Here is a 14444-nt window from a genome sequence, read left to right as displayed (position 1 = left end):
AGCCTTTTCCATGTTGAATCTGGCGCTCTGAATGTCCAGGCTCAGCTGCGGCGAGAAGATTTAGAAGGGGCGGGGTAGGTTGGGACGGTAGTTTAATTACGTGCCTGGGAATTGCGTCAATTTGTACTTTAGCATTTGAAAAAAGTGCTGTGAGCGTGGCGTGGGGCTGGTGGAGAGTGAGGCGAATGTGCGGTTTTGAAACCAAAGGACCGTAAGTCCCTCTCCCTCCAAACGAGACCGTCCCGCGGGCTCTGCGGCCGCCTCTGGACCGTCCGGAGAGAACATGGCGGCGCCCGGAGCCCGGAGCTGCAGCCTCTCGGGCCTGCTCCCGGCTCAGACCTCGCTGGAGTACGCTCTGCTCGACGCCGTCACCCAGGAGGAGAAGGACAGCCTGGTCTACCAGTATCTGCAGAAGGTGGACGGCTGGGAGCAGGACTTGTCAGTGCCCGAGTTTCCGGAAGGTGAGGGGCTGGCTTCGGGGTGGGGACCCCTCCCGGAACCTCCCCTTCCTCGGGGACGGCGCCCTCCCCTGAAGCGGTGGGCGAGGCGTGGTTCTGCCGCCGCGCCGGGCAGAGGCGCTTCGCCCAGCCGAGCCTCTGGCCCCAGGCGGCGGCGGCGGCGGCGGCGGACCGGGGGTTTGTGCCGGGCGGGCAAAAGCATCTTCGTCTCTGTTTTCCTCGCTCTCTGCCCGGGCCGTGTGTTAACTCAATAGACTTTCCCTGACTGTTTCGTGGCCCCTGTTGGCAGTGATTCCAGTGTCCATGCCCTTTCAGGCTGGTTGCCCAGCATCGTCATCATCTTTGTTCATCATCCTAGCTTCCATTTATTGATCACTTCTTATGGGCCACACACAGCCCTAAACACAAGCGTATTATCTTATTTAATCCTCTCTGCAAACCATGTGAGGTGCTCTTCTTAGCCCTATTTTATAGTTGGGAAACTGAGGCCCGGGGGCAGGGAGGTTAAGTCGTCTGCCGAGGGCCTCACAACTGAGAACGGCTAGAGTTGGATTATACAGACAACCCCCCATCCCCCCCACTGCATCGGCCGGTTTCTTAACTGTGCCACACTCTTCCGTTCAAAGTCGTGAACCTTGTAATTTTAAAAATCTGTATCAATTATGGCCTGTCTCCAGGTTTGAATCCTGGCTCTGTGAATGTTTGGAGCACGAGGGAACTGATATTCCCAGCAGTGCTATTTGTGAAGCTCATCTTGCTATGATAAACGAAACCGAACTTTACCTTCTTTGGTTGGGACTGGCATTGTTTTGCCTGGTGGTGTTGGCGTGTCTCCTGGCATGACACTGAAACCACATGTATAGTTAATTGGTTGGATGTGGCAGGGTTCAGTATCTCATGGGAGGTCTATTGGAACCTTGCCTCTGACGACAGCCTCGTGTCTTTCGAAGACTTTTGCTCTCGCCTTCATACGTGCTTATTTTATCTGTTATTAATCCTATACTGGACTTGAATTATTGTGGCATTCTATCAAAAGAATTGGGTGCATTAGTTCTTATCCCATCAAAGAAACTTTAAAAGTTTATATACATGAATGTGTATTTTTTTTTTTTTTAAGTCTCTAAGAAGTTAGTTATATATCGTACCCTGTCGTAAAACGGGCATGCCAGCAGCTAGGATTTGGGCCAGTGTTTTTATTTTCTTGTTTGTATCTACGATGAGTGTATTTTATTACTATGAGATTTGATCTTTGTGACTCATACGTAATACAACAAAATATTCAGGCTTCATATTTGACACAGACAAATTTTCTGCTGGACCTGATTATTGAGAACAGAATACTAGATGTGAGTTTTTTCTTGGTTTCTTTATCAGTTACTGTAATCAGGAAGTCATAAACATAACTCAAAAACACTGTGCTTTGTTAATTTCTTCAAAGAAACATGTTTTATGGGAAGCAGTGTGGTATAATGGATGGATTCAGACAGACCTGGAATTAAATCCCAAGTATTCCATTTGTCAGTTGCATGATTTTGAGCAAGTTAGTTGACTTTGCCAAGCTTTACTTTCCTCACTTATAAAATGGAAGCAGTTATTTACCTTTCAGGTTTATTATGCAGACTATATAATATATCTAAAGTTCTTACTTCATAGGAGAGCTCAGTAAATGTTATTGTTAGCAGCTTTTAAAGTTATATTCATTGTTATTGTTATTATAAAGTGAATTATTAAGTCTGGTAAGCACCTAGCACAAAAACTGACATGTAATTATACTTTCCCTGCCTCCCCAATCTAAGTCACTTGACTATTTACAGAAAATAAATTTGAGACAAATTCATAAATATTTTAATATTAGGATTTGAAATATACATAATCAGTTCAAAGTTTTATAGGGTCACTTGATCTGGCATACAATTAAAACTTTATCAAAATGGATAGTTAAGACCTCACTGTACCCTAAACCTCACTAGGTGTGACTAATTGGCAGAAATATTAGTTTGATTTGCAGATTTTTTTTTTTTTTTTTTAGAATTTTGTTTTAATTGAGTAACTTCAGTTGCTGTTATTAGTTGTTAGCTGTTATTCATTTGTTCCACCCAGCTTTGGCTTTCAGTTTCTATAAAATATTTCCAAATACCTGCTTCAAGTTATAATTAATACTTTTAGTAGCTGCATTTATTTACTTATAAGCAACAAACTCATTATCTTTGTTTTCTTAAATTGGTTAAACAGAGATGCTGTACTTTTAATCTACTTTTGTTTAACAAAATTTTTCTTCATAGTGTGTAGTTAAAATTGTAAATCATGGTCAAGTAATTATAAATTCTAATTTACAAAAGCACAGATTAATGAGATTCTGTTTTTCTTTTCTTTGGAGGGAAGGGAACATGCTCTTCTTCAATATTAATGTTGCTTCCATGAAATCTGTAATAATAGCAGTGTGTTTTGCTTAACTTTGCATTTAAAATATTTTGTATTTAAGGTCTCACTCAAATCCAGAGCATTTCAGCTCTTTTATGAAATTGGCTTAGGTATTTTGTATGTTTATCCTTATATTTTAACACTGTTTTTTGATATTTAGTTTATTATTAAGGTTGACCTTCATTCTCAGTAGCCCATTTGTACCTAATCATGTACTTAAGTCCTTTTAATATTTGATATTTCCTCTTATTTTTACCTAAATGTGTTAATCTTACTTCCTTTCACACACAGACTAATATACCCTTTCTGAAAGAATTTAGTAGCTTTTTCTTACTATATTTGCAGACTGTCTCATAATAGTAGCTTTCCCATCTCCTACCTCCCCACTCGCTTCCTGCCCTGCCAATCCCTTCCTTAGAATTAATAATTGTTCACATTTTAATAGAAAATTTTAAGTAAATTATCTTTATCATTTCCTTTAATCATTTTTTATTTTGTGTAAATTTCAGGATTAGAATGGCTGAACACAGAAGAATCTATTTCTGTCTACAAGGATCTATGTGGAAAAGTGGTCGTCCTTGATTTCTTCACCTACTGCTGCATAAACTGTATTCACCTTTTGCCTGATCTTCATGCATTAGAACACACATACTCTGATAAAGGTATCTACCCTTTAATTGGTTTCTAACAGTCTGTCCTGGCATAGTCACTGAAAGAGTAGCTGACTCATTTTGCTCATAGGAGAATGAAACATTTGGCAAGACTTCAATGATTCTAAAGTAATTTCTAATCTGTGAATTAAGGACTCCATGTACCTTTTCATGAAGAATTAAGCTTAGTGATAATGGTTTGCCTTCCTAAAGAACCAGCATTTAGTCTATGGTTTTTCTTTAAAGATAGGACATAGTTTACTTTTTTCATGATCAAGTATTTTAAAAAGGTCATTTTGTATATCTGGACTTACCTAAATTTGTTCTATGAAAAAAAGAAAAAATGAAATGTGTGACTAATTTTATATTCTTCTTGTTGCGATAAAAAGGTTTAAAGTTCTTATTAGGAAATATGATTACACTTCCTTTAATTTCCAGTGACATAAACTACTACCTGTACTAATACTTTAGAAGGCAAAATATTATAACAGATACTTTTTCTTTGACCCAGCTTTATTTAAAAATTATTTATAAAGGTTAATGTTTTCCAAAGCACACTAGGAAATCCTTTTTTTATGGTATTACAAATTCTGAAAATGTAAGAGATTATACTTAATATTTTCTTTAGAACTTTGGCATTTTTTCAGATTTTTTTTCTTGTTTACTTCTTTCTAAAAAGAGCATATGGGATAAATGAAACGAATTAAAGGTTGCATTTAATTAGGCTTAAATTAATTGAAGCTGTCCTCTTTGCAGTGACTAAAAAGAAGAGGGGGGTCACTGATCTTGTGAGAGTAAAGATGAGAATAGAGTATACATGTACAAAAATGAAGGATTTCTTGAAACTTAGTTTAAAAAAAAGGAGTGTTGGGTAAAATCTTCAGTGCAAGTGAAACTTCAGATGCTTTTAAATTGTAACAGGCTGTATATTGGAATTGCCTATTGATGAGAGTTACCAAGAACTCAAATATTCCCAATAGCTAAACCATGTTTTCAAAAATTCATCTATATTTAAGAAAGATGAGTATTTCATTATCTCCTAGGTTTTGGATACTTGTGTGTCTTGTTCAAGTCCACGTAATAAATACATTTATTGAGTATGTATTATGTGCAGGGTACTCTAACTGCTGGGGAAACATGTAACAAAGTTGAATTAAAGCATTATGGAACATGAGGAAAGGAGTAACTTGCTTTGCCTAGAAGCTTTGGAAAATATTTCTCAAGAGAAGGAGACAATTAAGCTGGAACTTGAAAAATGAGCAAGAGTGCAGCTGAAAATGAAAATGGGGCAGGAGGGACACTCCTGGCTGAGGAAGTGACAGGTAAACAAGGAGGGAAGCACAGAAGAGTAGGTTTGGAGAGTGGTAAATAGTTTAGTGTCACAAGATTGTAGGGGCCCCTGGGAAAAGTTAAAGGAGAGGAAGGTAGATTAGGTTCAGACAGCGTTATGAAGGGCTTTGTATAATGTTCTTTTTTTTTTTTTAATTAATTAATTAATTTTTAAATTTATTTTTGGCTGTGTTGGGTCTTCATTTCTGTGCGAGGGCTTTCTCTAGTTGCGGCAAGCGGGGGCCACTCTTCATCGCGGTGCGCGGGCCTCTCACTATCGCGGCCTCTCTTGTTGCGGAGCACAGGCTCCAGACGCGCAGGCTCAGTAGTTGTGGCGCACGGGCTTAGTTGCTCCGCGGCATGTGGGATCTTCCCAGACCAGGGCTCGAACCCGTGTCCCCTGCATCGGCAGGCAGACTCTCAACCACTGCGCCACCAGGGAAGCCCTGTATAACGTTCTTAATAGTCAAGTTAATGGACTTTTTCATCCATTGAAAGTACAGAGATGTTTAAGGTTGTTTTTGATTTACTTGTTTAAGAGGAGGATGACAGTACGATTTGTGTTTCAGAATGGCACTTAGACTGGGTTAAAAATCCCAAAGTTAACCATTTCCTACTTAAGATCACCCCTAACGGACTGTTTAACTTAATTGGTTAACCCCATACCTGAAGCAAATTCAGTGGCTTCTTAGAATGGATCCTTAACAATCTCTTTACCAGTTTACTGAAAATATTTTTATAACACGTTGTGACAAAAAATAATAACTTTTTAATATATAAATACACTTCTGAAAAGTAAAATACTTTGTAAGTGGTTTCAACATTGTAATTTCAAAGAAACATTACTTCATTATTCTGCTGTATGAAGATGCTGGTAACTTAGAAATAAAAGATTTTTGTATCGCTTAGAAGATAAGTTCAGTTCATATTCACAAAAACAGGCATACCTAGAGATTATCATATGAAAGTTCAGTAGGCTGTCACTAAATTTGCTTTCTTGCTGCTGTCTTTTTTTTTTTTTTAATTTTTATTGGAGTATAGTTGATTTACAATGTTATGCTAGTTTCAGGTGTACAGTAAAGTGAATGAGTTATATATATGTATATATCCATTCTTTTTCAGATTCTTTTCTCATATAGGTTATTACAGAATATTGAGTAGAGTTCCCTGTGCTATACAGTAGGTCCTTGTTAGTTATCTATTTTATGTATAGTAGTATGTGTATGTTAATTCCAATCTCCTAATTTATCATGATGCTGTGTCTTATTTTATTACTATCTGATATGTTTCTGAATTTATCTTCAGCAATGCTATTTATGTTCTTGAAGAGACATTCAGCAGCCTGTTTTTATTGCATGAAATATTCAGTTCATTTTATCAGTAAGCTGGAAATGCTCAGCTGAGTGAGGAAGTGCATTTTAATTCAAAAACACTCTGAAAGAAGCCCACTTTAATACTCAGTCTCCTTCCTCTGTAAACAGCTTTTAAAGTCAGGTTTGTAATGGTGACCAGTATCACTTTCACAATAGCATAAAAGAAATTATAAATGCCAAAGATCTAAAGCAAAAGTAAAAAGATACTTAATAGTAATGAATGGTTCTGGTTTCTCCTTGAGGGTTTCTAATTTCTTTTACCTGTTTATGCTGGATACATTAATGATATATAATACCCAAATTTAGCACAATGGCTATCATCTAAGGAAAAGCACTTGTTTTATAAGAAAACATCTAGTAGGAAAACTTGGCATATTTTAAAATGTGTTTGCTAGGTGAGTGTTAATATATAATTAAATCAGACTTTAAAAACCTAAATGCCATAACACTGCTGAATAAACGCTGGTATTCTCGTTATGTGGTATATGCTATTTTTCACTTTATTAAAAATTAGAAGAATGTATTTCTAATTCATAGGGAAACTAAACCTTTTCATGAGTCAATATACAATTTTACTCTGTGTCAGTGTTCCCAAAACCACCCCCAGCTCAATAATTCTTTAGGAGGACTCACAGGATTCAGCATGTAGCTGTACTCATGGCTATAATTTATTACAACAAAAGGACACAAAGCAGAATCAGGCAAGGGAACAAACGCACGGGGCTGAATCCAGGGGAGACCAGGAGCAAGCCGGGTCCTCTCGGTGGAGTCGCGTAAGAGGTGCTTAATTCCCCCAGCAAGGAGTTGTTATAGTGAGTTTGGATGTTGCCAACCAGGGAAGCTCACTAGAGACAACACCCAGCACTTTAGACCTTGTGAGCTACTGTCATCAGTCCTGGGAATGATGGCAATGCTTCCGAAATACAGGCAAGGACCAGCCTGTAAGCAGGTCTTTGAAAGAATAGTAGTGGGGCCTGCTATGTTAACTTTTTTGTACACACTTCACACTTCCTTTTTGCAGCACCCCATATATTGATTATTCTTTGTTCTTAAATAGTTAAAGTATGATGAAAATATTGGCTGATATATGGCAAACTTTCAGAGTGTTTAATGTAGACACAGGGAAATGTCAGTTTTTGAAATTTAAAAAAAATTCATATTTGCTTCTGGTCTCTGCTTTTATTTAGTGTTCGGGTGATTTTGATTTTTTTACTTCATGTTTCCATCTCTCCACATCCTTCTTCCCTTCCCTCGGGGTGTTCTAGCCTCCGTGACCTGCCTTCATCCTTTCTTGCCTAGTAAAGTCATGCTCGTCTTTTAGATCTCAAAATGCCTCAACTTACAGGTTTTGTAACATCTAAAACTCCTTAAATATTTTTAGTTTTTGCATTGAACTAAGTTATTATACTGCCTGTGATTAAACTGTACTGTCTGCTATATACTATATATAAATATGTTATATACTACTATGCATAATTGCATCTATATGTCTACACGTTTCTGAAAAGTAAGACCTTTGTAGTTAGTTCCCTGACCAGGGATCGAACCCATGCCCCCTGCAGTGGAAACACGGAGTCCTAACCCCTGGACTGCCAGGGAATTCCCTGAAGTTTCTTAAATGATTTTAAAAAGTTATTTTATTACTAATATTTTAGAAGCAGTTATTCTTTTTATTTGGTTTCACCTTTTCTCTTTCCCTTTCTTTTTCCTCTCCCTCTCGTCTCTCTTTCTTCCTTTTCTTCTTTCCATGTTTTATTTTAAAGGTAGTAGTTTTGATCCATGTGTTGTCAAAAGATCCATAAAGGGAAGAATCTTTTACATCCTGTTTTTTATTGTGTATGATTAACAGAACAAGCGAAATATTTTAAGAAAAATTTCTGTATACTTTAAGGTTGTTGACACTGAAAAAAGGAGATGCATAGCTATTTGGCAGTTGTCCTTGTATGTAGATCAATATAGATATTCTGTTTAGACAATATGATGTGGTTTATATATCGTACAAATATGTTTCTTCAGTATTTATGTCCTGTCCATTCATTTCCTATTATGTATGAGGCACTATGCTGGTAAATGATAAAACAGTGTATGGTCCCTAAATAATTAATAGGAATTACAGTCTAACAAGGGGAAAACTTACAATCAAATAACCACACAAATATTTTTATAATTTCTGATTAGTGCTAAGAAGGAAAATTACAGACTGCTATGAAAACAAATAGTGAGGTTTACTCTAATCTGGAAGAATTAAAGAAAGCTTTTTTAAGAGTAAAAATTGAGCTGAGATCTAAAAAACAGGTATGACTTTACTGGGTGAGAACGTTCCAGGCAGAGAGACACTATGTGTCAAGGCTTTAAAGCAAGAGGAATAATGATATTCTGGACGAACTGAAGAAAGTCCTGGTTGCTACAGTACCCTGAGGGAGGGGAAGAAGAGTGGAAAAAGATGCTGGAGAGGTGAGATGTGGTTTTTGCATGTGGTTTTCCATTGGGAAAGCCTAGGATGGATTTTCTGCCAGAGGGTGATGTGATCAGATTTGTGTTTTTTAAAGATCAGTTCATCTCCTGGGTGGGCAGCTAATTAGTGGACAAGAAATGGATCGGTGACAAGGCTATCGTGCTCCCTGTGAGATATGATAATAGCTTAGCCCGTTATAGATGATAAGATCAATAGGACTCCGTCATGGATTAACTATGGGTTATGAGAGAGGGCTGGTTGGTTATTACAGAGATATCCTAGGTAGGTTTCTGGCTTGTATAATTGGAAAGACGGTGGTGCCATTTGGTGACAGGAAACGCTGTAGAAAGGACATTTGGAGGGGAAGTTCATGAGTTTAGTTTGAAGTATCTTTGAGACTTGCACTTCATTCTCCATCTGACTTCCATTGCTTTTAAGAAAAAGATCTCAGTCCTTATTATGACTTACAAGACTGACCCTATCTGCATGCTTATTCTTGTTTTGTCCCATGCTCCCCTTTGTTCTCTGTGTTTAGTCACTTACCTTCTTCAGTCTCTGTCTTGTCCCACTTTTCAATGTGTTGTTTTCTCTCCCTGAAATCTCTCTTGCTTTCCTCACATAGTTAACATCTTCTCATCATTTAGATCTCACCTCAGTCATCACTTTTTCAAAGAAGTGTTGGGATATTATTGACCAAAGGAAAAAAATACATTTTTTGATGTAATATATTAAGATATATATTGTGTATATATATTATATATATAAAATATATTTGGACTCAACTCATGGTTTCTTTTTTAATTTGTTATTATAAATCATCAATCATTTGTTTTGATTTTCAAATTTTCCATATTTGACTAATGGGATCCCCTTCAAGCTATCACCTGTGTCCTTCTGACATGTCCTTATCATTCTCTGAGCACTTCTTTACTTGTCACAACAAAATATTTCCGGGTTCATCGTGTACTTTCCCAGCCCCATCTCTGAATCAGCCACTTCTCCAAGGAGCTCTCATTCCTTTTAGTATTGAACGTTGGGAATGGTTTTGAGAAACCAAGATCTGGGCACTAGACATGCTTGTTGCTAGTGGGGTGTCTCTGCTTCCAGTCTCTCAACTAATTTAAAAATTACTTAAACTAGTCCCTCTCACCCCCCATGAGGTTATGTTATTCATTGGAAATATAGCTAGATTCATTTGTTTCTGTTTGTATTTTTAGGCCCCCTTTCTCCATTTCTGTTGATTCTGTTTTCGAGTATGCAAAATTATAACATGGTCTGGAAGTCAGAACTATACAGAAAGTATAGATCCATCCACCCATCTCTTCTGCCTATTCCTACCTTCTCATTCTTTCTGTCCCATTCTTTTTCTTTTTTTAAATTTCTTCTTTTTTTTAACGTAAAAACTGACATACTATTGACATTTTTGTGCACTTCACTTTTATCATGTGAAAGTTTTCCTGGTAGTCACTCCATATCAGTTTATAAAGAACTTCCTGGTTATTTTTAGTAGCTGCATAGTACTTTGTGTGTGTGTGTGTATGTGTGTACCATAATTTATTCAGCCACTCTCCTATCCTATGTATTGGCCCTTACTTTGTTTCTAATATTTAACAGTTACAAACACTGAATAATCTTGTGGATACATTTTTGTACTGCTGGTAGTATATCTTAAGGGTAAATTCCTAGAAGTGGGATTGCTGGGTCAAAGTTAAATGTATATACAATTTTGTTAGATACTGCTGTGTTCCGTACCAGGAGGACTGTACCAGTTTGCATTCTTTTTTTTTTTCTTTTGGCCGCACCACGCAGCTTTCGGGATCGTAGTTCCCTGACCAGGGATCAAACCTGGGCCCCCTGCAGTGGAAGCGTGGAGTCCTAACCACTGGACTGCCAGGGAATTCCCTCAGTTTGCATTCTTACTAACAGTGTATGGTGTCTCTTTCCCCGTTGCCGCGCCAGTAAAATGTGTTGACATATTTTTACATTTTTACTGGTTTAGTACATGAGAAATGGTATCTCGGTGTAGTTTTAAATGGCATTTTGGAGTGGAGTTGAACAAGTCTTTTCATATGTTTATGCCTATTTATTGTAAATGGGGTTTTGTTTACCATTATATCCTCCAAAACTGGGTATTATGTAGGTATATAAAGTCTATTGATTTCTGTGTGTTAATTTTATATTCCACAACTTCCTGAATCTTTTGTTATTTGGGTTAGTTTTGTAATTGATTCTCTGGAGTTTCCCTAACATACTATCATATTATCTGCAAAGAAAATTTCCAGTTCTTAACTCTTGTAACTGATTTCTCTTGTCTGATTTTATTGTCTACTACCACCCTTCCTACTTATTGTTAAATAGTAGTGGAAACAGTGGACATCTCTGCCTTGTTCCTTATCTTACTGGAAAACTTCTAGTTCTTCTCCAGTAAGTTAGAGGCTGGTTTTAGGACTCAGTTATATTTATTTACTCAATTAACAAATTATCAAAGTACAAAATTACTTTAAATTATATCTCAATAAACCTGATGTTAAAAACAAAAACCTATCTCTGCTGCTTCTGGGTTTGGAGGAGAATGGTGGCTCCCTAATTTTGAATCTCCCCATGTCCGTTTCCCCCGCTCCCCAAACATAAAAACAACAGGGAGAGTAAATAGAACCACACTTGATCCTACGTTCAGCAATACGAGGAGACAGAGAATATCATGGCCTTCAAATTACCTGTAAGTTGTGAAATAAACTTAATTCCATTAAAGATCCTGCTGCTACTAGCCAGCAGGTGCTGAGAACAGAAATGGGGGAGGCTTAAAAGACTCCATGAAAAAAATAAAGTGGTTCAGAGGACTTAGGTAAAGCACAAACAGAGTAATCCCCTTACCTGCAGAAAGAGAAACTCCAACACTAACTGCAAAATACTGAACACAGGTTTGGATATACTAGAACATAGTACTTGCTCTTGAAAGAGTGTGGGACTGGGAACAGAAGCCTCAGAGAAGCATTGCTTCTGGAAGAGAATCAGATATGTAGAGGTGTGTGTAGTTTCCCTTGGAGACAGTCTACTGAAGGGAACGAAGAAGATAAGCGGGAAAAGTTAAGGATGCTGCAGAAACGAAAGAATATACACATCAACTCCTTCTTCCAGTGGCGCTATCTGAAAAGAGACTGCACAGAAAAGGGGGACTGTCAGAAGAGGGCACTCTCAAACCAGGAGCTCTGTCCAAAAAATGATTAGGATTATTAAAAAGCAGATCACATCCATATAAAACTGTAAAAAGCTGAAAATGTGATTCAAAGTTGAAATGCTGATGAAAATTCTCACTTAATCAAAAAGTTGACAGAAACTATAACACAGTCCTCCATATTGAATGACATATCCTCTAAAAGTATTTGGGAATAATGAAAAAGCTTGAATCAGAAATGTAAAAACTAAAAACAAATGGACACGCCCCACCCCAAAACAAAGGAAGAAATGAGTGTTGATTGAACCAGAAATGAAATAGAAGAAAAAAGTCCGAATAATATTAGAGATGAAGACTAAATTACAGGGTGTCCAAGGGATAATAAATTCATGTAAAAATGTTATAAGGGGCACTGAGCTAAAGCAGGTATATAAAAACAGACTTAGAGACTGAAAACGAGCTTAAAAAAAAAAAAAGTAAAAAGGGTTAGAGAGTAAATGATTGAATTGGAAGACTGGGAGAAGAGATCCAACATAAGACTACTTTGGAGACTGAAGAAGAAAATTGAAACAACTGACCAGAACTAATATCTAAAATTAGAATCCAAGAAGACATTCCAGAAATAAAAGGAACCTTAAATCTACATATTGAAAGGGCCTACTAGATACCAGGGGAAATACCCAGAACAGCCTAAGAAGTATGCTAGTAAAACTATTACACTTTAAAGATGTTTAAAAAAAAAAGTCCTCAGGGCCTCTAGGAAAAGATGACTTTGAAAGACATGTAAATTAAACTGGACAGACTTTTCACAAATAACATACAAAGCAAGGTAACAGTGAAGCAACATTTCTAAGAATCTTAAGGAAGTACAAACCAAGGCTTTTATATCTAAGCAGCTGCCTTTCAAGAATCAATCAGGGTTATAGAAAGTTTTTTTTATTTGTTTTTATAAATTTATTTATTTATTTATTTATGGCTGCGTTGGGTCTTCGTTGCTGCGAGCGGGCTTTCTCTAGTCGCCACGAGCGGGGGCTACTCTTTGTTGCGGAGCACGGGCTGTAGGCGCTCAGGCTTCAGTAGTTGTGGCACATGGGCTCAGTAGTTGTGGCTCGCAGGCTGTAGAGCGCAGGCTCAGTAGTTGTGGCACACGGGCTTAGTTGCTTTGTGGCATGTGGGATCCTCCCGGACCATGGCTCGAACCCGTGTCCCCTGCATTGGTAGGCAGATTCTTAACCATTGTGCCACCAGTGAAGTCCTAGAAAGACAGTTTTGAATGTCCAAGAACTCAGAGAATACTGTGCCCATGTGCCCTTTTTGGTGAATCTACTTGAGGGAGATTCTAACCAGGTGTGACTAAGGAAACGCCAAACGGATGAATGAAGACTTCATACATGTATTTGTAGAGCTGTGACCAACGAGGATGAGGCGTTTTGGTGACTCAGTGAGAGTTTGATCAGAGGAGAAGGGCCACTAGGAGTAAGGAGAAATAATAAGGATTTGTTAAAGGCACTTGACCTTATGTAATTGTGGGAGCTGGTTAACTAGTCTACATATATATAGCTGTTGCTTCTGTGTCTAATGCCTCAATTTGGAGTCAGAAGTTCAGGCAGTTGAAAAGGAAAGATGGATAAGAAGTAGGGGAGATCAAGGGTAAACTACAGTCTGAACGCATGAACTGGAACCTGTGTAAGCTTCCAATTTAAATAATGAGGTGACCAGAAAAATAAGTTTGTTCCCTTCATCAGGAGCTAAAAACTTGGCTGGCCCAGGAGTTGCAAAAGCTGAGGGAGGAGATCTGGCAGGAGCTGGTGCAGCTGCCGGGGCCCAGCTGCTACCCCACAGCCACTGAGGTGAGCCAGTAGATGGGCTACAGAGTGTGTCAACTGCAGTGGCACCTGGTGCCCTGCACCAGTCTTCCAACAAGAGAGGATGTGGCTGCTGCTGCCTTTAACACCTTCCAGTTCTCTCACATAATATCCTGTGGTCCAGGGTAACCCAGAGCTAGGCAGGGAATAGAGTACTGGAAAACAATTCCAACTTAGCTAAGTCGATAAATCCATCACCCGAGAGTAGAAGAATAACATAAAATCATATATTCTGAGAAAATTAGAAAGAATGCAACCAAAGAGAGATGGAAGGAAGAGAGGGGAAACAGAAGACTATTGATTATTGTATAGGTAATAAGTGGTAAAGGATGCCATTTAAAAATGATAGGCCAGACAGTAAAAGGTTATAAAAAATGGGGATTAACACTTTTATAATATGATTAAAAAGTATTAATAGAAAATAACCACTGGAACAGAAATAGAAAACTTTTTAAATAGAAGCAGTAAGTTGCTTCCTTTATTGCTTGGTACATGGATATTCCTAATTGTTTTATCTTTGTTGTGAATGATTTTCACATTAAAACGTTTCTTCCTTTGTGCTGTTTAATGCTTTGGGGCTTGAAATCTACCTTGTCGGGTAGATCCTACCTACCAGGATCACACCCTTGTGTTCCTGTCGCTTTCATTTGCCCACGTATCTTTTTTTTTTTAGTTGTTTTGTTTGTTTATTTTTTTTATACTGCATGTTCTTATTAGG

At 37.9% G+C, this 14444-nt stretch overlaps 1 protein-coding gene across 1 annotated transcript in view; it reads left to right on the top strand.

Annotated features, from left to right (window-relative positions):
- The first annotated feature begins 278 nt into the window (after nucleotides 1–278).
- The window catches only part of NHLRC2 (NHL repeat containing 2), a 54942-nt gene continuing 40776 nt past the window's right edge, over nucleotides 279–14444 (top strand). Inside the window, exons 1-2 of the mRNA XM_082424032.1 lie at nucleotides 279–461; nucleotides 3389–3541. Of these exons, the coding sequence (XP_082280158.1) occupies nucleotides 284–461; nucleotides 3389–3541 (331 nt within the window). The 5' untranslated portion in view covers nucleotides 279–283. The remainder of the gene's footprint in view (nucleotides 462–3388; nucleotides 3542–14444) is intronic.

The sequence above is a fragment of the Balaenoptera physalus genome (assembly GCF_965194825.1).
Source record: "Balaenoptera physalus genome assembly, chromosome: 14".
Taxonomy (NCBI): domain Eukaryota; kingdom Metazoa; phylum Chordata; class Mammalia; order Artiodactyla; family Balaenopteridae; genus Balaenoptera; species Balaenoptera physalus.
Note: the sequence above shows the minus strand (reverse complement) of the source record. Positions and strands in the feature narration are given on the sequence as shown.